General features: G+C 35.7%; 1 protein-coding gene across 1 annotated transcript; it reads right to left on the bottom strand.

Moving 5' to 3' along the window:
• Positions 1-7,719: 7,719 nt before the first annotated feature.
• Positions 7,720-17,583, bottom strand: LOC127135028 (replication protein A 32 kDa subunit B). The gene is made up of 10 exons (XM_051061843.1): positions 17,304-17,583; positions 16,959-17,069; positions 16,776-16,873; positions 16,630-16,671; positions 16,141-16,218; positions 15,900-15,978; positions 15,676-15,765; positions 15,532-15,602; positions 8,228-8,296; positions 7,720-8,144 (listed from the first exon to the last, which is right to left on the bottom strand). The coding sequence occupies exons 1-10, from the start codon at positions 17,403-17,405 to the stop codon at positions 8,063-8,065; spliced, it is 822 nt and encodes a 273-aa protein (XP_050917800.1). The 5' UTR covers positions 17,406-17,583; the 3' UTR covers positions 7,720-8,062.
• Positions 17,584-22,766: the final 5,183 nt, after the last annotated feature.

The following is a 22,766-nucleotide window of genomic DNA, read 5'->3' as shown; positions in this document are numbered from 1 at the left end:
CAAATCCAATCCACTTGCGCGTTTTCCAGTTTTCTTTTAGCCAAATGATCACTTTGTGGATTAGAAAATGATGCAAAAATAATAATGTCCAAAGGATTTTTGAGGTGAAAGTTGCATGCTTGTGAAGTTGAGGTTGTGACCTGAGATTTTGGGTTGAGCAATTGGTCAAGCAGTTTAGGGCATGTTTGGTCACTTTGAGGTCCCAAGTTCATGATGGCATAAATTTTGATTCCCTTGTGCATTTTGAGTCAAACTTGGGAAAAACTATCTTTGACATAATCTTAATAAAATGCAAAAGGAATGGGATCAAAATAAAGCTTGAGTTAAAAATGGAAAGGTTGGAAAGTAGTGATCATGGCAAGGTTTTTGCCCATTTTGGCAACTTGGTACTTTGCACAAATGAGGTCCTTAATGAATGAATTGATGTCTTACCCTTGAATCAAAGTCGTAAAGGATCCCAAAAATCACACTTGGCTCAAAGAAGCTTGGCATTTGGATGAATATTGAAAAAGTTATGGAGTTTGGACCAAAGGCATGGCATACTTGCAAATTAGGTCAAACCAACTTGTACCCCTTTGTGCAAACTTGATATTTCCTTGAATTTCAAGCCACAAGGTTGATATAACAAGCATCTCTTGATGAAAACTTGATTAGGGCTTCAGTGGTCTTGAAGATAGCTTGAATATTGAGTGATGTGGCATGGAAATAAACACATGAACCACCTTTGAATCATTATGAACAAACTTGCATTTCCCTTGATCAAAAGACCTTTGACTTGCCTTGATTTGAGGCTTGATCACCTACATGAATAACAAGATCAAACAAGTAACATCTCTTAATGAAGTTAGGGTTTATTGACAAGCAAAACAAGGTGAAACCCTAGTGGTAAGATACAAACCACAATGTGGCCATGCTTGTGATTCCATGACCAAATGCAATGGTCATGCATGATATGATTTGATGTATGCAAATAAGATATGCAAAAAGGAAAAAAAGAAGGGTAAATTTTGGGGTATGACACTTTTTTAAGGGAAAATTATGCACTTTGGTAAGGGTTACGAATTTTGGAGAGCAAAGCACGATTTTTACATCATCAAGGGTGATTTTTAGGGCATTGGAAGCCATTTGAGGCCATTACTTCAAGTGGTTTCACATGCTATTTTCATCTATCATTTTTGGTATTGTAATATGAATTATGAATAGCTAAGCTCCTCTAGGTTAGGTTGTGTTATGATGAACTTATTTCAATATTGTTGGGTAATATGTTGATTTGACTTTGTATGAACCTTTTGAACTATAAACATATTCAATTGTTTATTGTTCTTAATGCTTTTTATGTGAGATACTCTTTTAAATTGATTGTGGGCATATAGGGAATATTGACAATTAGTCTATGTGTTAGACCTAGTGCAATTGTTGTACTTATGCTGGTTGAATGGGAATAGGAGACCCCGAGTAGTGGCATAGGAAATTAACATTACGTGTATCACCTAATCTTGCTTACGCTGGTGGACTAGGGATAGGAAGCTCTGAGTAGTGATTAGTGAGTTATTTCGCGAGGGGTCGGTTATAACGGCTTTGGTAATTCTTTGTGGGGTTAGAGTGATAAGATCAGTCAGACAAGGCATTAAACATCAAAAATAAAGAAATTGGGGATTCTAACAACAATCTGACTGCTTTCGTAATTCTGTTTAAACACTTATTTACTTTTCACATTGCAAACTCGAAACTCCCTCCCCCCTTTTACTATTTTCTATACATTGCACACATTTTGTCTTGTTAAAAAGAAATCGTTGTGGATTCGATCTTTTTATTACTGTGACATTATCGGTACACTTTCTTAGAAGTCATTAGTATACCATGAGAGTCTTCAGTCATCTTATTTCTAAAAGTTTCACCATTAATCAACACATTAAAAGACTCATTAAGCACCACAGCTCAGTTGGTTCGGACAAGGAATCTAGCTACATCCATGCATTGTCCCTTTAAAGTATTTTCATAGTATCTTAACCAAGTGACTATTTCCTTATCCACGTCTTCTTCCCTCCATTCTCTAATCTCCAAAAACCATTGACTCTGCAAACTCTTAGCTTCCCTAATAAGATCTCTAATTTCTATGGATTCACTTTCCTCTAGTAAACAGAGATTGGCTCCAAGAGGGGTAACTTTTATAGAGAAATAATCCCCAATATTAAAGCTAGTTTGAATGTTATATGACATACTAGGATTTACCATAATACCCATATACGCCTTCGTGAACCTTGAAAGCTCTTCATCGTTAGATTGTTTCATACCCCAAAATTTACCCTACTTTTTTCAATTTTGTTTGGCTTATTGCTCATTACATCTGTATACTCATATACCCTAATCATCCATCACAACACAGGCATTTACAATTGCATTTTCAAATAAGCATCATTGATTCAAAGAGTCTTGCTATTTATAATACAAAGATAGTGGATCAAGCTTATGATATGTCTTAGTTTTTTGGCACAACAGTGATGTTTGGTTCATTCCTTATGGATCAATGCTGGTGGGACCCTAATTCTTGATCTTTGGCACTTGTGGATCATGTGGTTTGTATCATGGTATTGGATTTGATCATGGAACCCTAATTCTTGATTGCATCATGGCATTGGAGTTGAGTATGGATTGTTAGTATCACATTGGTCAACCATAAACGATTGACTTTGACTGGTTAAATCTCTTGTGGGTTTGTTCATTGAACTAGTCCATTATTTGTTTGGTGTGGGTTCGAGGCCATGCATTGTGTTTCATTCTAGAGTCAAGATTCATGTCCATACAAGATCAAATTGCAAGATTCAAGTGCACATATTCAAACTCAATTTGGAGGAAAAGTTCATATTTCTTAAGATACAAGTTACATTCATTTCAAGAAGGCCTTTTTTATTTCAAAAATATCCAGGTTCATTACACAAAGTTTAAAAAAATCAAGATTACACAAAAATACTTTCTTTTTCTAGAGTTGACTTTTTTTCAACTGCTGACTTTTTGGTCAAACGGTAGACCAAAGTCAACTAATTTTTCCCTTCATTTACAAATCATCCCATTCACAATTCTTGGTGTTGTCCAAAATTCCCATCTTGAGGGGCCATGGTGTGCTAAGCTTCTCCATTGTCCAAAATGCCTTACCAAGCCATCCCATGTGCACAAGTCCTGCAACAAACAAGCACCATAATCAACATGCCATACACATTCATGGCATCATCCGTAAAATTAGTTAACTTTGTTAAAAATGATAACTATCATTCCACAAGTATAACACCAATACATGCTGACATACATTCAAACCAAGCTCAAAATCAAATAACTTTAACAAGTGTTACAGTAGAACTGACTCTAATTGTTGTATTAATTCAAACAACACCATTAAGTGACCTTACAACTACGTAACACATTCATCATTTAACAACTAACTATAGTAAATTCTTTAACTATTAGAGTTTCAAAACAACTAATCAAGTTCAAGCTTTAAATACTCTAGCTGTTTTTTCAAATATAATCTAATTCATTTAAGTTAACCAATGCTAACCACTAACATTTCAAACCATTTTTACTTGCATAAGATTCTAATAGAATCTAACAATTTAACACTTACTTGGTTAATTAACTAACTGTAAGTAGACTTCTAACAGAAGTTCAAAGTAACCTAACTTTTGTTCACTACAAATCAACTGTAGGGTCACTCAACAATGATTCACATTTTACTACAACAATAATCTAACTAATGCATTCATAACCAGTTGATTTACAATTCAAATTTACGACTGAGAAAATCCCACTATAAGATTGTTTTCTTCAATTCATACAGATAGCACGTGTTGATTTACTTGCTAACAATTTCTGATACCAAGTTAAACTTACTAACCAATTTCAATCCAACAAATGCAACTAACATAACAACAAGCATTTCAAATCCATATTTCACACTAATAGAAATTGGATCCATTCTTCACTAACATAATGCTAACACTTTAACACACTAACTGTAGAAACTAACATCATAGTTAACATCCATTCAAATCCCTCTAACCAAAGCCTGGAGGCGATTTGGGCACCAGAGGCTTCTAAGCCCATGACATTGCTAACAGAGTCCCCATTGTTTCCAGATACACCCCCTTTCGGGAATAATTACCACAACCAGCGATGGGCTTTCCACCCTAAGGCCCAATGCCTTTCTTCATGGCATACCCCAGTCCAATGCATGCGCCTCCCTGCAGTTGGGCTTGATCTTGCTCTTTATTAGTTTCTTTGCTTTATTTGTTTCTTAAATATCATTTCTAATATTTTACACATTTTATTAGAATTCTATATAGTAATTCTTAGAATTGTTGTTATCATTTAGTTCATACCTTTAAAAAACAATATACTTAGACTTTTTAGGTTTTATTAATTTATTTTTTAAAATAATAAAAACAATACACCTTAGTCTAGAAATAAATAATTAACTTTAGAATAATTTTCAGTTAAGATTTTAGGACAATTTCCAATTAGATTTACATTATATTTTTGGTTAACTTTTAATTGTTTTGGTTAACTTTTAATTGTTTAGTTAAACTTTAGGTTAATGTTAGAAAAAGTGCATGGTTAACATCTTAACCTCTTTTTTAGGATTTTAGATCTAATAACAATCCATGTGCTTGATTCATACTTTGATCATATCCTTGATTGACTGATTGATCAAAGTTATCTTTGATCAAATAGTCCTTTGACACATGTCTGATTCCCCTATTCGATCAAGTGATCAAAAACCTCTTGATCACTTGATATGACTGATCCTCTGCACTCACACTGCACAGGATATCTCAAGCCAAATCAAGCTTCATACTCAAGGCTTTGAACACTCTGGACATCAAGAAAGGATTAGTGCTTCATTCAAACACAACAAAAAGATTCTTCTTCATTACTTGTCAATTATGATGTGAATTGTGCTCCACGAGCCTTAAGCAATAGAGAAGGATGAGAGGGATTATTCATATTCTTGTTCTAAGTACCTTTGAATACGGGACGTTGGCCCCAGTTATTCAAAGTATTCGTCTTCGTTCATAGACTTTAGTGCAATTTAAATCAAATGATTGACAAATCTTTTTCCCCATAAACACTACAACAATCAACACACATCTACAATACTCTTCTCTTTGGACCAAGCATAATATTCTCTTTGGACCAAACACAATATTCTCTTTGTACATCCATACATTCTTTGGGTTAATCACCTAATGGTTAAACACCCATCTCTGAATCAATACCTTCATGCATTGCCTTGTGGAGCTTCATGGTCTGGCAACCTTCATACATTACCTTATGGAGCCTCATGCTCTAGCAAACCTCATGCATTACCCTGTGGAGCCTCATGCTCTGCCAACTCTCATGCATTTCCCTATGGAGCTTCATGCTCTAGAAACTTTCATGCATCGCCCTGTGGAGCTTCCTGCTCTGACAACCCTCATGCACTGCCCTATGGAGTTCCATGCTCTGGCAACTCCTTTCTTATAGGTCTTGATCTCCTGGATCTAGACAAAATCGTACAACCTTGCATTGGCCACACCATCTATTGGTTAACGTCATACACTCTTTGGTTCAGACACACATGTTCTATGGACTCAAACAACACAATCTTGGTCCAAAAAACATTTTCCTCATTTCACCATCTCTTTTACAATTCAAACAAAATCTCTCCATATTCACGCAAGTTTCTTTTTCTATTCACTCAACTCTTTATTTTCTTTTATCACACAAATCATTTCCAAAACAACTCTTTCTTTTCATAAAAGAACTGTTATAATTCGTTCCTTAGCAGTCAGACTAAAAGCTTGGAGCATCCGAACAAGGATCAGAATCAGCTAACGTCTACACACTTCTAAGATACGATTATAATTGTTCCCTAAAATCAACCAACAAATTTTTATTTTCTACCACGAACTACGAAGCTCTATTTTCCCATTGCACTATGAGAATACGTAGACACGAGGGTCCAAATCCTTGGCGAGCAGATTAATTAAAAACTTTTTTCCCTTAACCATTTGCAAGTAATCTTTACATGATAACACTTATTCACGCAAAGAACAATCAAATTGGTTCCCGTTGCATACAAGGGATGTGAGGGTTATTAATACATTCTCCTTATATAACTGAATTCCTTACCCTTTTCTCTTCCCCTGAGTTTTATCGATATTTTTCCTTTCCTTCGGGAATAAATAAAATTCGGTGACGACTGTTGTATCTTCAAGCATGTGATGCGCTCATGTATTTTTTGCGGCGCGACAGATTAGAACTTCAGATGAACATTGGATTTCCTGAGAAAAGATTTAAGAAAATTTCTTTTATTACTCACCACCTCCGGAAAAGATCTATCTCCAACTCTAGCGTTCGAAGTACCAATCTTTCTTGAAGGTTCTTCTTTCATCTTCAAATGACCATCCCTTGTACTAACTCCAGTGCCTCCTCCCTTGGAATATCCCTTATAGCTATTGAATCTAGGAACATTTGCATGGATCTTTTTGTTGTCAATAAAGATATTGTTCAGTTTAACAGCAAGAACCATAATGTCATCAATATCAAAAAATCTTGAAAAACCAAATATTTTTGCCGAGTTTGTTTCTCTTTGGAGGAATAACTACTTCCTTCACGTTGCCATGAGTGCCAAAGAGATCAAAAATCTGGGACGCCTTTAAACGATTCGGGAATTCTGAGAAATACACAGTTGAAATGCTATCCTCTGTTTCACTTTCACCACTTCTTTCCACCGGATGCGAATTACATTTCAAAACCAAAAAATTTCTAAAACCTCTCCTATAAACTTTCTATCGCGATGATGAAGGTTTAAAAATAAGGGAGTTAAAATTAGTAATGCTTATACTTTACCTTAACTAATTTTCATCTTTCCTAATTTATTCTACAAAACATATCATTCTAAATAAAGTGTTTTATTTATTTTATATTTTTATGTAATAATATTAATATTTTTATTATATTTATTACTTTTAAATTTTTAAATTTTATTTATGTCATGCGATTAATGAATAATTTTATAAAATAACTTGCAACTTTTTTTCACACAATGTTAATTAAATTTTTTAATTTATATAAAACTATTAAAAATACATATAATTTAGATATAATTTTAAAGGGAAGGAGTAATTGCCTCCAGAGGAGACTCACGTGTCCCATGAGGTTCAACTCAACCTTCTCATTTTTATAAATTAATATTAATAATTTTCCTATATCTTGTACTCTTAGAAACTATTCTTTTGCACCCTTTGCATTTAAGAAGCCAACACCCCTGAAATTTAGCCATTCAGAATTGTATATGTTTAATATGCACAACGTATAAATTAAGATAATTTATATTTTAATATTTTAAAATTATAATATTTATATATTTATTATATATAAAATTGTATACATATATATAGTTAAAAAATAATAATAATAAATTAAAATAACTTTGCACTTATGAGTTAAAGATCCTGACTTCGCCACTAGTAGTTTTCTAACATGAATAGGAGCAGAAAAACTTAATTCAGATGCTCAAATTTGTCAAAATACATTATGAAGAAGCTTTCTGGTGGTGTATTTTAACACTGTCATATTCCTTTTTAATATACTCTTGCATTTTAGGAGATAGACTGAAAAACTATTTAACTATGTTTCATTGTTGAAATCCTTTAGATTCCAAATTTTAAGATTAACAAACCATTGCCATATGCCGATACTTTGGATATAAATATAATTTTCCTTAAATTCAAACATGTCCTGCATAAACAATAACCTCTTAAAGTTTTCAAGAATCTTCGAAAACCCCTTTACACAGTAGATGCATTTAGTGTCATGCTATCTTTGTCAACAGCAGTGTCGAATACATTAGTCACCAAGAAAAACAATGAGTTGTTCAAAATCTAGCAGATCTACTGATTTCCTTATCTCCGCATATGTTGAATCACCGGTATGCACAAAAACTTGCGCAGAGTGGAGCATACTCCGGTAATATTGATGCCTGGAGCATATTCCGGTAATATTGATGCCCCTCAGCACCAATATGTCAACCGTTGACAATTGACTTATAGTGATTTTGTTCACCTTCATAAATGGTACCTTCATTTGCAAGATTTGTAATAGCCAGCCTGCAAAACCAGATAAGGAGTCAAAAAACATAAATTGGACAACATGGGAAGTTAGAAGATTGAGAGAGAAAGAGAACAGAGACATGAGTTTATCCATAGGAATTCCAAGATGTTGTCTAATAACATCAAGAGAGGTTCCCCCCATCTTTGTCCTGAAACATCAGTAACAACATTTTAGATTGTGAATAGTGGACAAAATCTTTCAAGTAGTCCCAATTCTAACAAAGCAATGCACATAAATAATAGAATGATTAAGTAATTGAAAAATTAAAACTAAATGCAATATTCTACACATGCATCTCCTAAGAACAAACAAGTGAAAACTGAAACTTATAGTAATCTGATGTGATGAATTTGTATGATTGTGCCATTAAGTTAAATTGCCAGAAAGGTATATGTAATGACTGCTACACCAAATCTTTGTCCAGTCACAATACAAAATGAAGTTTATTTATAGTAATAATTTGTGCATTTTGGAACCCAGTCTAGATGGTAATATAGACCACTCCATTGCATGGAGACACTTTTACTGCACGTTTTGTAAGACCCGTAAACTCAATAAACTGAAATTGTAGATAAGAAAAAACATATCCATGTACAAACCTCACGATCAAACTACTAGATAATTTGTCAATCTAATTCTAGAACAAACAACGCTTAGTGTTGCAATATTTAAGAAACATATGCATTAATACCCAATCAACTTACACTAGTATAAGATATTAGCACTGTTGCATCATCAATAACTATTTCAACATATAATTTTATTCAAAAATTCAGCCAAAGGCCCAACGAAGCAAGCCCAAGTAGAGGGACCCAATCCAAAAACAACGTAGTGAAGTGAATAGGGGAACAGGTGGAACCTCGTCAGAGAGTCGGGCACAAGATCAACATCGGTCACCATTGGCTCTAATCAGACGACTCCCCGAAACTCATATCGGGTTAGATGGAAGCGGTTGTTAAGAAATGTGGTTGGCCCTAACTCAGTCCTACAAAACCGGCTTGTAGGGTGAGGATTACCCCCATTTATAAAGACATGTTCATACCATATATTCTCTGATATGGGCCTCTTAACACACCCTCTCACGCCCAGGACTGGACATCTGGAGCGTGGAAATAAATTGTGGGTGGCTCGATAGCGGAAACCTAATAGTAGGTGGCCCGATAGCGGAAACCTAATAGTAGGTGGTCCACCGGATCTAAAACCAGACTCTGATACCAATAGTAGGTGGCCAACCGGATCTTAAACCAGACTCTGATACCATGTTATAAAATGTGGTTGGGCCAAACTTGTTAAGATAATAGAAAGAGAGAGAATGAACTGATTTGTATTTCATTCATTATTAAAATAGAAAACAATCAATAGCTATATATAGCTGGAATAGTTTGTTATCACAGAGAGGACCGCTCACTATCAAACTTACAGTTATACCCTAACAAACTAATACACACGATAAGAGAATAAAACAAACTGTAGAGTATTCTATTCTAATAAGTCCCCCTTAGAATCAGAGGGTGTTTTCAGTAACTCCCTTTTACTAAAAACTCTTAGCTTGTCTCTTAGAGGCAGAAATTTGCCAGCAGAGAGAGGTTTGGTTAGTGCATCTGCCCATTGATCTTGAGCTGGAACATGAACCACAGTTAATCTCTTGCTGATGACCTTTTCTCTGAGGAAGAAAATATTTAATTCCATATGTTTTGTTCTGTTATGAAGCACAGGGTTGTGAGCTAGAGTAACAGTGCTTAGGTTATCACATAGGATCTTAGGAATCTGAAAAGTGCAGTGTAATTCAGTGAGCAGAGATTGAACCCACAACATCTCAGAGGCAAGCTGGGCCATGCTCCTGTACTCTGCTTCAGCACTTGATCTAGCCACAAGTTGTTGCTTCTTTGACCACCAAGAAATCAGATTTGGCCCAAGAAACACACAAGCTCCTGAGGTTGATCTCCTGTCATCAGGATCTGCAGCCCAGTCTGCATCACAAAAACCTAAGAGAGAAAGAGGCTGCTGTTTAGGTGCAGGTTGAATGAGAAGACCATAGTGAAGTGTCCCACTGAGATACCTCAGTATTCTCTTGACAGCTTTCCAGTGATCCTCCAAAGGGTTGGACAAAAATTGGCACACCTTGTTAACAGCAAAAGACAGTTCAGGCCTGGTCAAGGTTGCATACTGCAATGCTCCAACAATAGATCTAAACAAGGTGGGATCAGCAACAGTATCTGACCCAAACTTAGACAGTTTGCTGCTAGATACCATAGGAGTAGGCATAGCATTAGCTGTAGCCATATTCACTCTAGCAAGCAAGTCACTCACATACTTGGTTTGAGACAAAATGATAGAACCATTAGGCAAATAGGAGACTTCAATCCCTAAAAAATAATCCAACTTACCAAGATCTTTTAGAGCAAAATTAGAGTTGAGACTCTTAATAAGTTGAGCAATATAGGAAGTGGAATTCCCTGTGATGATGATATCATCAACATAGACTAGGACCATGATGATGAGGTTGCTGGTGTGAAGATAGAACAGACTTGGATCACACTTGCTAGGTTGCAGTCCATAATGCAGAAGGGAACCCTTGAGTCTGTCAAACCAGGCTCTGGAAGCCTACTTTAGACCATATAAAGCCTTGTTCAGCTTGCAAACCAAGGACTTGTCAGTAGACTCAAACCCAGGAGGTTGTATCATATACACCTCTTCTTCAAGAAGCCCATTAAGGAATGCGTTATTAACATCAATTTGCTGCATCTGCCAGTTATTTGTGACTGCAAGGGTTAGCACAAGTCTGATGGTAACAGGTTTCACTACTGGAGAAAAGGTTTCTGAGAAATCACTTCCAACCTGTTGGTGAAAACCTTTGGCAACTAGCCTTGCCTTGTATTTGAGAATGGTACCATCAGGGTTTTCTTTTACACAAAAAACCCATTTGCAGACTATGGGTTTCTTGGATTCAGATGGAGGCACCAAAGACCAAGTCTGATTTTTCAAAAGGGCCTGATATTCATCTTGCATAGTGAGGAGTAGCCAAAGCCTACTTGATTGAGGTAGGTTCCATATGAGTTAAGAGCAAGGTAGGATTGACTCTAGGCTGAATAATGCCATTTTTGGCACGAGTTAGCATAGGATGAATGTTGAGAGGATGAATGGGAGGAATAGGGACATAATTAAGGGAAGAAGCAGTGTCAGGAGAGTTTGAGGAAGGGGAAATGGTGTTGGCCTCAGCCAGATCAGAGAATGCAGAATGATGCATGGGAGAAGAAGGAGAGCCTGCATTAGAAACAATAGGAGATATAGGCTGAGTTGGAATGGAAGAGGGAGGGTTTTCTGCAATGTGGGACTCAGCAATAGAAGAAGATGGCTGAGAGGAAGCAGTGGGTGAAACATGTTGCAGTGGAGGAATATTAAAAGTAGGTATAGGAGGAGAAGCAGAAGGAAACCAAGAGGCAGAAGTGGTGGAAGTAACAGGAGTAGAGGAACTAGGAAAGAGCTCAGGATAGGGAAATCTAACTTCATGGAACTGAACATCTTTAGAAATATAGATGTGTCCATCAGCTGAAAGGCATTTATTGCCTTTGTGAACAGAAGAGTACCCTAGGAAAATGCATTCCTGAGATCTAAAAGAAAGTTTGTGAGAGGTATAGGGTCTAAGGAAAGGAAAACAGGAACAGCCAAAGGCTCTAAGGGAAGAGTAATCAGGAGATTTGTTCATTAAGATGGAATAAGGAGATTTATTTTGAAGTGAAGCACTAGGTAACCTATTGATAAGGTAGGCAGCAGTGACAAATGAATGATCCCAATACTTGAAAGGAAGTTTAGAATGAGCAAGGAGAGCAAGTCCTGTTTCAACTATATGACGATGTTTCCTTTCCACTATGCCATTTTGATGGTGAGTGTAAGGACAAGAGAACCTATGAGTAATACCTAAGGGAGCAAGAAATTTGGTGAGAGGCTTGAACTCACCACCTCCATCACTTTGGATACCTTTGATTTTACAATTGAACTGAAGTTCAACCATAGACTTAAAATGAATGAATTGAGTGAGGGTGTCAGATTTTAGTTTTAAAGGGAAAACCCAAACAAATCTTGAGAAGGCATCAACACAGGTCAGAAAGTAAGAGTAACCCCCCGAGGAGACCATGGGTGCAGGGCCCAAAGGTCACACACAACAAGTTCAAAGGGACAAGTGAATGTGGTATTGGACAGTGTGGATGGCAGTCAGTGAGACTTGCCTAAACAGCATGCAAAACACAGATCAATGGGAGGCTTTTGAGGGATAGGAATTTGACAAAGCTTTAGAACTTCAAGAAGTGCATGGTGATGAGGGTGACCAAGCCTAGTATGCCATAATGCATATTTGCTACTAGATATAGAAGCAGAATTATGCATGACTGAAGTAGAGTAGGAATTAGGAGCAGTAGATAAATGCACAGCAGGAGAGGAATGAAAAATAGAGGTAGAAGCGATTTCATTACTGTGAAAATCATCATTACAATAGGATAGACAGTTGCTAGAAGCAACAGGATTACAATGAGAACTAAACTTAGAACAGAAATTAGAACTAGGAGGCTTAGAACTAATAGACTTGGACACAGAGGCAATGGGCTTGGCAAATTTGTAGAGTCCATCAGCTCCAACAGTGCCATGAAGAAGAATTTCAGAAGAATCCTGCGATTTTACAACACAAAATTGAGGATGGAATTCAAAATAGACACGATTATCCTGAGCAAATTTGCTGACACTGATAAGATTTTTAGTTATGTGAGGAACAAGAAGAAGATTATGCAAGATTAATGAGGAGTTAGAGTGATTAGAAGAAGGAAAACTCATGGAACCTACAGAGTCAATAAACAAACCTTGACCATTCCCCATGAACACTTGTTCAGTTCCAGGCAGTGAAGATGCATCAGACAAATTTGAAATCTCAGGCGTGACATGGTGCGAAGCACCCCGGATACCACCATTGGTTGTTAAAGCTGGGATCAAAACCTGCTAAGAAAGCTTGAGGTTGAGGTTGCCTTGGTGGTGTAGGTCTTGGTGCAGGAGCATAACCAAAGGCAGAAGGAGGATATGGTGAGCGTGGCATCATCATGAAAGGATTTAAGGGAGTTCTTGGTGAAGGATAGGACGGAGCACCTGAAGATGAGTACCTATGATAGCATATAGATGCTTCATGGCCAGGTTTGTGGCAGATTTGACAAGAAACTTTACCAGATCTACCACTTCCACGTCCAAATCTTCCACCGCCACGGCCAGATCGACCACCACGAGATCCATAACCATTACTGTCAGCGTTGGCGTTAACATGACTAGTACCAACCGGAAAATTGGAGGCAGTATCCACACCAGAAGCTTCAGTCGAGAACGAATGAGAAGACGGTGGTGTTTGAGCAAGATTCACTGAAATAGGTTCAGTAAACACAACTAAAGGATTCTTCTCCAGACGCGATTCATGAGCAAGGAGACTCGATTCAAGCTCTTCTATCGTACTGAGATCCTCTTTGTTGTTCATAGCAGCAACAATAGGATCATACTCTTCAGGAAGAGCATCGAGAACTATTTCGATGAGATTTCGCTGAGGAACAGGATCACCAATGGATACCAGAGATTCATTGATGTCACGAACACGAATCATGAATTCAGTTATCGTGCGCGAACCTTTGGTGAGATTGCGAAGTTCCGATCGGAGTTGACGCGCCTTGGTAGTGAGCAAGGTGTTGAAGTAACGTTGAACTTCAGACCACACTTGCCATGAGTACGTGCAATCAACCAGTTTCGGAAGAATGGAATCAGAGATTGTAGAGAGGAGCCAGGTGCAGATGAGCGCATCTTGCTGTTCCCAGTCAAGATACGAAGGATTCACACCACCGGTGACCGGATCTGCTCCGGGAAGGAAGCGCGGAGGAACAAGCGGCGTCGTCACAAATCGTTGCAGTTTGTGACCGCGAATCACACCTTCAATCTGCTGTTTCCATTGCTTGAAGTTTTTCTCATCAAGCTTGACAGAGATGAGATGCGAAAGTTTGATGTGAGGAGAGAGAAAACCACCCTCGGAATTGAAGGGAGAAGCCATGGGAGCACGGGAAAGAAAGGCTCAAGATACCATGTTAAGATAATAGAAAGAGAGAGAATGAACTGATTTGTATTTCATTCATTATTAACATAGAAAACAATCAGTAGCTATATATAGCTGGAATAGTTTGTTATCACAGAGAGGACAGCTCACTATCAAACTTACAGTTGTACCCTAACAAACTAATACACACGATAAGAGAATAAAACAAACTGTAGAGTATTCTATTCTAATAAAACTCAACCCTACAAAACCAGCTTGTAGAGTGAGGATTGTCCCCATTTATAAAGACATGTTCAGGCCATATATTGTCCGATGTGGCACTCTTAACAGCGATTTTAACTCCCCGCATCATATATCCAGGTAAGTTATCAAGTTCCAATTTGATTTTCTAACTTGCACCCACTAATTTTGTAATCGGTCTTAATTAGCAAACTAGACCTTAAGGTTTTGTTTGCAGTTTTGAAGAGAAGGGTTTTGCATAAAAGGAGGGAGAAAAGGGAAATGTAAAATATAATATCCCCATCTTGAATATAGAATTTGTTTTTCTTCATAATAAAAAATCTCACCGAAATAGGGGAACTAATAAATTGCTTCGAAAAGGAATTTTGGAGAGTTTAGAAAACTTCTTCAAATTCAATCTATATGGATATTCTCAAATATTAAAATTATATTAATGATAAGCATTCATTTATCATTTTCAACAAAAACACCTTATCAAAAAATGTGAAGATTTTTCTATTTTTCTTCGACTCCTTCCTCCGAAGCCTTCTCTTCCCCTCTCCTTCCAAATTAGCAAAGAGAACCTAAAGTGTGGAGTATTTAACAAACTTGTAGTTATAACTTGATAATTTACACCCATTAAAAATGAGTGGGTATAAATTAGCAAACCCGTGTATTATATATACAATTTTTAAGTTTGCATTATATCTAAATTCATTAAGATTGCTACAATAATCCACAAGGGAATAAATAATTTGAAGCTGCTATATAATAGGTGGGGGATGTTATAGTGATAGCCTTAATTGCAAAGGTAGAAACGCATAGCTTTGAGTGCCAGCAAGCCTCCTTGCCATAGGACCCACTCTCTCAAATCCTAAAGTCTCCTCTCGTTCCTTCCTACCATTTATATATAATGTGGTCTACCATATTGTCTAGGTCACAAGTCCAAGGTAATCCTAACTAACTTAACTCCCAGAAGAACTAACAAGCCTAACCCCAAAATTCAGGAAATAACAAAGGCTCCAAGAAATACCTGACTTAGTTATATGTTATATGAGCCAATAAAACAAAACAAAACTACACTAAAAAAATACCTGTTTGTGGAAAGATGCAAGACATCTAACACCAATTCTTCAACACTCTTCTGACCATTATTACCAGAAAACTGCAGAGAAAGTGCTAAAGCAGTGAGGATATGGTAAAAATGAAGCAAAAACTAAGAGCCATGGTTCACTTACTTGATTTGCTGAAAAGGCTTGAGATTGATGACCTCTCGTGGGAGTGATTTGTGTGGAATTAGGAACATGTTGCTGATTGGGGTTGCTAGCCTGGATATGTTGTCATGTGAAATATTAGAATGCAGTCACACATATGGTACAGACTTGTCAAAATCCATAATCTTATATACACATCATATCATGTCAAACTCAAATATAGAACTTGGCAACTTCATAACTCATACCCGTAACCTCGAATTATATAGATGAACATATATGCAATCAATGAAATGGTGGGCAATCTCGTTGAAGTCAGTCACAGATCTGAAAATGACACAAATTAAGGAAGAAAATTTTTATTTGTTAGCAAAATAACCTGTCACTCATAGGATAACTAACATCTGGTAATACGTTAGCAACAAATCTATCCAAAAAATTTAAAATATTGAACTGCTAAAATAAAATGTGAAATTTGTATCATCATACCTAAAAGAGAAAACATTTAAGTTTTTTTTACCCTGAAAGCCTTTCAAGTGTCCATAAACCCGCACATACATTCCATTTCTACCAATGAAAACAGAATTTCAGTTCATGTTATATGAATATAAATTGTTTGATAAATGAAGAAACTGCAGAAGGGGCAATAACAATTTTCCAGACCACCTCAATGCAAAATGATCAGTTGTGCATATGTTAACAGAAAGATAAAAACACAAAAGAAAGCTGACCATATCATGTATTTCAGCATTTTTAAAAAAGGTCGTATTTCAGCATTTAACATGTAATTAAAACATTCCACTTTTTTTATCAATTAACCTAATAAAAACTTACTAGTGATAAGAAGAAGCTGATGAGACACAATCAAAAAGTGGTTAACATAAGTAACATTTCTCGTTAGAGAAAGGTATAAAACTTGCTTAGAGATTAACTAAGTATAGTACTAAATGGCAATCAATACAAAATAAGGCAACATACAAGATACTCTCCACTTGAATTGAATCTGCAGGTTCTTGAAGCCTGCAAATAAATAAAAACTCACCATTCACAGAGGAAAATGTAGAAAGAAAAAAGAAAAAATGAAGCTAAATATTGACAAGTTGCACAAATTTAACGGTATTCACCATTTAGTGCATTCAATCATTCCAGTACCATCATCAAGTACAAATTTAACATCAGTGACCTGTCCAGCTTTGTTGCACACCCTACCAAGAAGAGAAATCTGAACACAAAATGGTGAGAAAAAGAAAAGCCACAAATCACAGTTCATGATAACGAATTCACAAGAGAATATTCAAGGAACGCACCGTGCCAACGTCAACACCATCAATAGTCAGATTGCTTTTATCATCACTTGCTTGAAAAGCATCGTTGATCTGCTTGATCGTCAGAGGAAGCAAGGCCTGAGCATCACGATTCTGTAAAAGAAGAGAAAAATGTATAAATAAAACAAAGAGCAAGTCAAAACCCTAAACCCTAACGACTAATTGATATTGTGGTTATGCAATTACACGAGAAAAGCAATTACATAAGAAAAGCAGGTCAAAACCCTAAACCCTAGCGACTAATTGATATTGCGGTTTTGCGATTTTAGGTTTATTGTGGAGGCGGTTAAGATTGTTAAGAAAATGGAGAGTGAGAGAGATAAGAACCTTGGAGGGAGCGAAGGGAGAGTCGCCGCCAGGAGTGGTCTGAGTAGTCGTGAAACCACCGCCGGAGAAGGCAGCGTTGCCGTCGAACTGGCTAGCATTCATGTTAATGCGTCCTCGGAATTGTAATGCAGAGAGAAAATTTTGAAATTTCACAATTCAGGAGTATCAAAATAATTGATTTCCCGCCACTTTTCTTGTCCTTTTTGTGCTTCAATGTACTAGTATTCCTCTTTGTTTCTTCACCGGAAGAAGTGGAAAACAAAAGAGATTATTTTTTTAAGACAAAAAAAAATTATTATCATATATTTATCAAGTACACTTAAAATTACATCAACACCGTGTATAAATAGTATAAGATGTACCTTTTATTTTTTTATATTAATTTTTTCCATACTTTAGTTTTTGTGTCAAAGTTAAAATATTTAGAAAATTTTATGGTCTAGATAAGGTGGTGTAAGTTAATAAGATATCAATATATTACCACTTAAAATAAGCTATCACTAAATTTCTAATTATTTTTTTTGGAATATATTTGTAATTAAGAAATGTTAAAAAAATTGAAATATAATTTCAAATATCTTATTTATTTCTCATTTTTCTCTTTCTTTTCTTCTCTTAATTCAAATTTTAAATTTCTTCATATTTCTTTTTCTCATATTTTTTCATTTTCATTTTTATTTTCATTTTTTCTCTCTCCATTTTCTTTTTCCTATTTTGATTTTTTAGATATAAATAACATAATTTGAATCTCATTTTGATTTAATAAAGAATAACACAAAAATATTGAATTTTTAAAACACCAAATTTATTTAAAATAAAAACATTATTATTTATAATTATATATATATATATATATATATATATATATATATATAATATTCATAATTTATATGATTATTATTCATTTTATAATTAAATAACTCATTTGAAATTGACATGTATATCTAAATATATTTTATACCGTATCAAATTGGATAGTACTAAATAACAATGTACACAACTAACTTTTCATTTTACGAGTCACTATCGAGACAATATCTAACTTTATTTTAGATGTAAATTTTTTATTTTCAAATGTGATTTTTTTCTTGTCTCATGGATCTCTTTTTTTATATGGTTATTTAATACAATTGAGTTTATATTATCATTGTTCATTTTACAATTAAGTAACACATTATAAATTGGCATGTGTATCTAAAAATATTTTATATTATATCAAATTGAATATCACTCAATAAATATGCACACCACTAACTTTTCATTTCAATGAATCACTATTAAGATAATATCTATTTTATTTTAATCAACAATTGTCTTTAATTGAGAGATGAATTCATTTTCAAATGTGAAAAAAAATTCTCAAAATTCTTTTTTCATTTCAAATTTACACGTGTAGCTAAATATATTTTATACCGTATTAATAAATTTATTCGTGTCGGCGCACAGATATCTTGCTAGTAATATAAGAAAAGCATATCTCGAGGAAAACTCTTATTTGCCATCTCCTTTAAATTTGCCACCTCATTAAAATAAGGACAAATTTAGTCTAACAATTACTCTTTGCAATTAATGATGTCACATTCTTCAATTACATGTTGATTGTATTATGCATTTGTTTAGTAGCTTTAAATTAATGGATGATTTCACATGGTTCAATTGCAATTTCTTTTCCTCTTTTATCTTTTTCCAATGTCAACTCAAATTTAAAATTTTCTTCTACTTTCCCCCTAAAAGATGCAAGTTCATGTTCTGTCTCTTCATATTATTCTTTCTTTTCTCTTTTGTTGTCTCTCTCCTCCTCTTATGCTTTCTTCTCTCTTTTGTTGTCTATCTTTTCCTCTTCTTCTTCCTTCTTTCTCTTGCTGCCCCTCTCTTCCTCTTCTTCTCTTTTCATTTCTTCAACGAAGACTACATGGTTCTAGGATGATTTATAGAGCTTTGTGAATCGATGTTTTTCAAGATAGATATTGTGTTATGAAAGATATTGGATTTACAAAGATCCTTCTTTTACGTTTGCGGTTAACTCATGGTCGCAAGGTAAAAACTAACTTTTTTACTGCTTTAAGACAATTAATTATCGGAGTTCTTCTAAAGGTTATTTGTTTTGTCTTGTGTATATTTTAGAGGTCCGACCTATGATTAATTGGGATAAGAAAAAAGCGATCACATTTTACTCGAGTCACTTGGTTAGTTCATTTTCTATTTCTTTAGTATACGGTTCATGATGATGCTCCTCCTCGTGATCCAACAAATGGTATCATGAGCTTTTGGTTCGAATAAAGAGATCGACCTACTTGTATCAAAATGTCCAGGCAGAGGTATCCCGTTGAAAACGAAATGCTCAGAAAGAGGTCTATCGAAATGCCCAGGAAGAGGTGTCAACGGCAGTACAAGTGTATATGGACAAAAGGAGTTTCAACTTGAGGGGGAGCATTGTGGACTCATGCTTGAGGGGGAGTGTTAAGAATAATAAGTCAAGTGTGAGTTGGAGTTCCGCATTTATTATAAATGTGAAGACTTAAGCATTTATAAGTGGGAGAACCCACACACTTATCAACTTAAGGTTTTGGGTGAATATGTAGTGTCTCTCTCACTTGTGTATTGCTCTTATTTATTGGGTCATGAGAAGGAGCATTAACATTGGAGAGGGTGCATGCGTTGTCCTTTTAGGGCATGGGAATCATGACATGGCGCATGCGTTGTCTTGTTATGGCGTATGCATTATTTTTTAGGACCATGTGCCATTTATGAGGGTGCATACCTTGGACAGTGAAAATGGAATCATGTCGGGAATCGTGGCATAGATTCATTGTAGTCTGAAACGTAGGCTTATGCATGCAAGATTTTTCGTATAAGCCACTGCAAATGGTTCCTAAGTTAAAACCATTGGGCATGTGTCATACCCTTGGACGCATACCTTGCTTTTTGGAAATTCATCATCATCGATATTTAACTGCATGTTAATACGTGATCAATGCCCATCAGCACAATACAATAAACTTACATTCCATCTTACAAAAATGGCTTCATCACCACAATACATGATCAATTGCCATATTGATGGTGAAATATTTGAATGTGAGTTATCCGGTTTTAGTCTTTGTAACACATAAGTTACTCGGTTTACAATAAATAGACGGTCAAATTTTCCATATTTGAAACAAAGAATAGAAATGAAAATGAAGGTCGTCAGGTGAGACAAATCATCTACAAAGATCCGGTGTTTTTTTGCAAACAACCAAGTTAAGTTTATCAGTTAAAGATTTGAGATGATAACGATGTTCATAATATATTTCTCAGTCATGAACAATATGGGTTCAATGATATTAAGTTATATATTTTAACACAACAAAATCAATTGTCTCGGTTCGTTGATCTGTCACAAGTGTTTTGTAAAACTGATGACGAAGAACAAGCTGAAGTCGATGTTGTTGACAGGGAATAAGAAGAAGACGAGTTATTGATTGATGAAATGGTGAATGATGAAATTGTCGACCACCATCAAGAGTCATTACCAACTAGTCATGTATATTATCCATCTCAAAATATGACAAGCTTGAATTTTGGTGCAGATGAACCTTCGTCAGATATATTTCACAATCCTTATGTGAAAATTCAAGGATCACTGAAAGAAAGAGAACAATTACGTACTAAAGAAGATTGTGTTAGAGTCATTAAAAAGTATCACATGGAATTATCATCTGATTATAGGGTTGATCTAACTAATGCAATGAGGTATAACATATATTGTCGTAATGAGCTATGCTTGTCCCGGTTGTCGGCATCTTATCGGAAGAGGAGTGATTATCGGGAGATAAGTTATATGGGTCCCGTTCACACTTGCTTAATCACGAACTCGATGCAGGACCACCGTAAACTCAGCTCTCAGTTAATATGCGATGAAATTTTATCTGTCATTAGCGACAAGTCGTTGTTAAAGGTAAGTACAATAGTCTCGCATATTGTCACACAATACAATTGTACTCCATCATATAGGAAGGCATGGATAGCTAGGACTGAGGCAACTGAAAAAGTGTTTAGAAATTGGGAGGAGTCATACAAAGAACTTCCAAAATACTTGGTGGCACTTAAGCATTATGCTCCAGGTACTATTGTCAATTTGGGAACGTTGTCAACGTATACCCCAGACGGGACTTATGTTAGTGGTAATTGCATATTCCACCGACTCTTCTGGGCGTATCAACCATGCATCAAAGGTTTTGCTTTTTGTAAACCTATTATACAAATTAATGATACATGGTTGTATGGGAAATATAAAGGAACGCTACTTATGGCAGTGACACAAGATGACAACAACAATATTTTTCCAATCGCTTTTGCACTAGTTGAAGGTGAGACTGATAGGGGATAGAGTTTTTTCCTAAAAAATATTTGATTGCATGTTGCTCATCAGCCTAACTTATCTTTGATCCTAGACAGACCCCCATCAATTGTAAGTGCATATAAAAACATTTATAATGGCTGGCAGAATCCTCCTTCGACGCATGTCTACTACATTAGACATATCGCTCAAAATTTTATGCGGGAGATCAAAGACAAAACGCTGCAAAAGAAGGTTGTCAACACAGGTTATGCATTAACAAAACCTTCCTTCAAACACTACCACGGAGACATCAGATTGTCAAACACAAATGCAGTAAGGTGGATCGACAATATTCCATTGGAGAAGTGGACTAGGGCATACGACAACGATCAACGATGGGGCCACATGACAACAAATCTTATGTAATCAATAAACTCTATCTTCAAAGGCATTTAAAACCTACCAATAACCGCTTTAGTGGAAGCAAACTGTTTTTGACTGTTTGAGATCAAATGTTCCAAATGGAGTTCAATGTTACAATCTAGGCAGTTGCTCAATGATGTTTCAATGAAATTCATTAAAGAAGAAGCTGCTAAAGCTAACACAATGTGGTCTCAGTGTTTGACCATACTAAAGGTTGGTACAATGTTGTTGAGTCAATGGATCACAATGAAGGCATGCCGAGGACACGCTATCGAGTCAAACTAGATAGAGGTTGGCGCAACTGCATAAAGTTATAATCCTTTTGTATCCCTTGCTCCCATGTCCTAATGGCATGTTCAAAGGTTTGACAATATCCTTCTAACTTACTATTCATCGTTTACAAACTCATAAACCTATACAATATTTACAAAATTATCTTTTTGGTGGTAGCAAAAGAGGATTATTGGTCTGCATATCAAGGGGACATACTCTGGCACAATGAAATAATGTGAAGAAAGAAAAAGGGTCGCCCAAACAACACTCATATTCGAACCAAAATGGATACGATGAAGAAAATGGTTAGATTATGTAGTTCATGTCGCCAACTCGGTCATAATCGTACAAATTGTCTCAGTGTGGACCAAGCACATCAATATAATTTTAATTGTAACCATTTTGCGTTATACTAAAAACAACATTCATTTCATAAATATCAT

This window comes from Lathyrus oleraceus, chromosome 4 (genome assembly GCF_024323335.1).
Source record: "Lathyrus oleraceus cultivar Zhongwan6 chromosome 4, CAAS_Psat_ZW6_1.0, whole genome shotgun sequence".
In the NCBI taxonomy this organism is placed as follows: Eukaryota; Viridiplantae; Streptophyta; class Magnoliopsida; order Fabales; family Fabaceae; genus Lathyrus; species Lathyrus oleraceus.
This window is presented reverse-complemented; position numbering and strand designations above follow the sequence as displayed.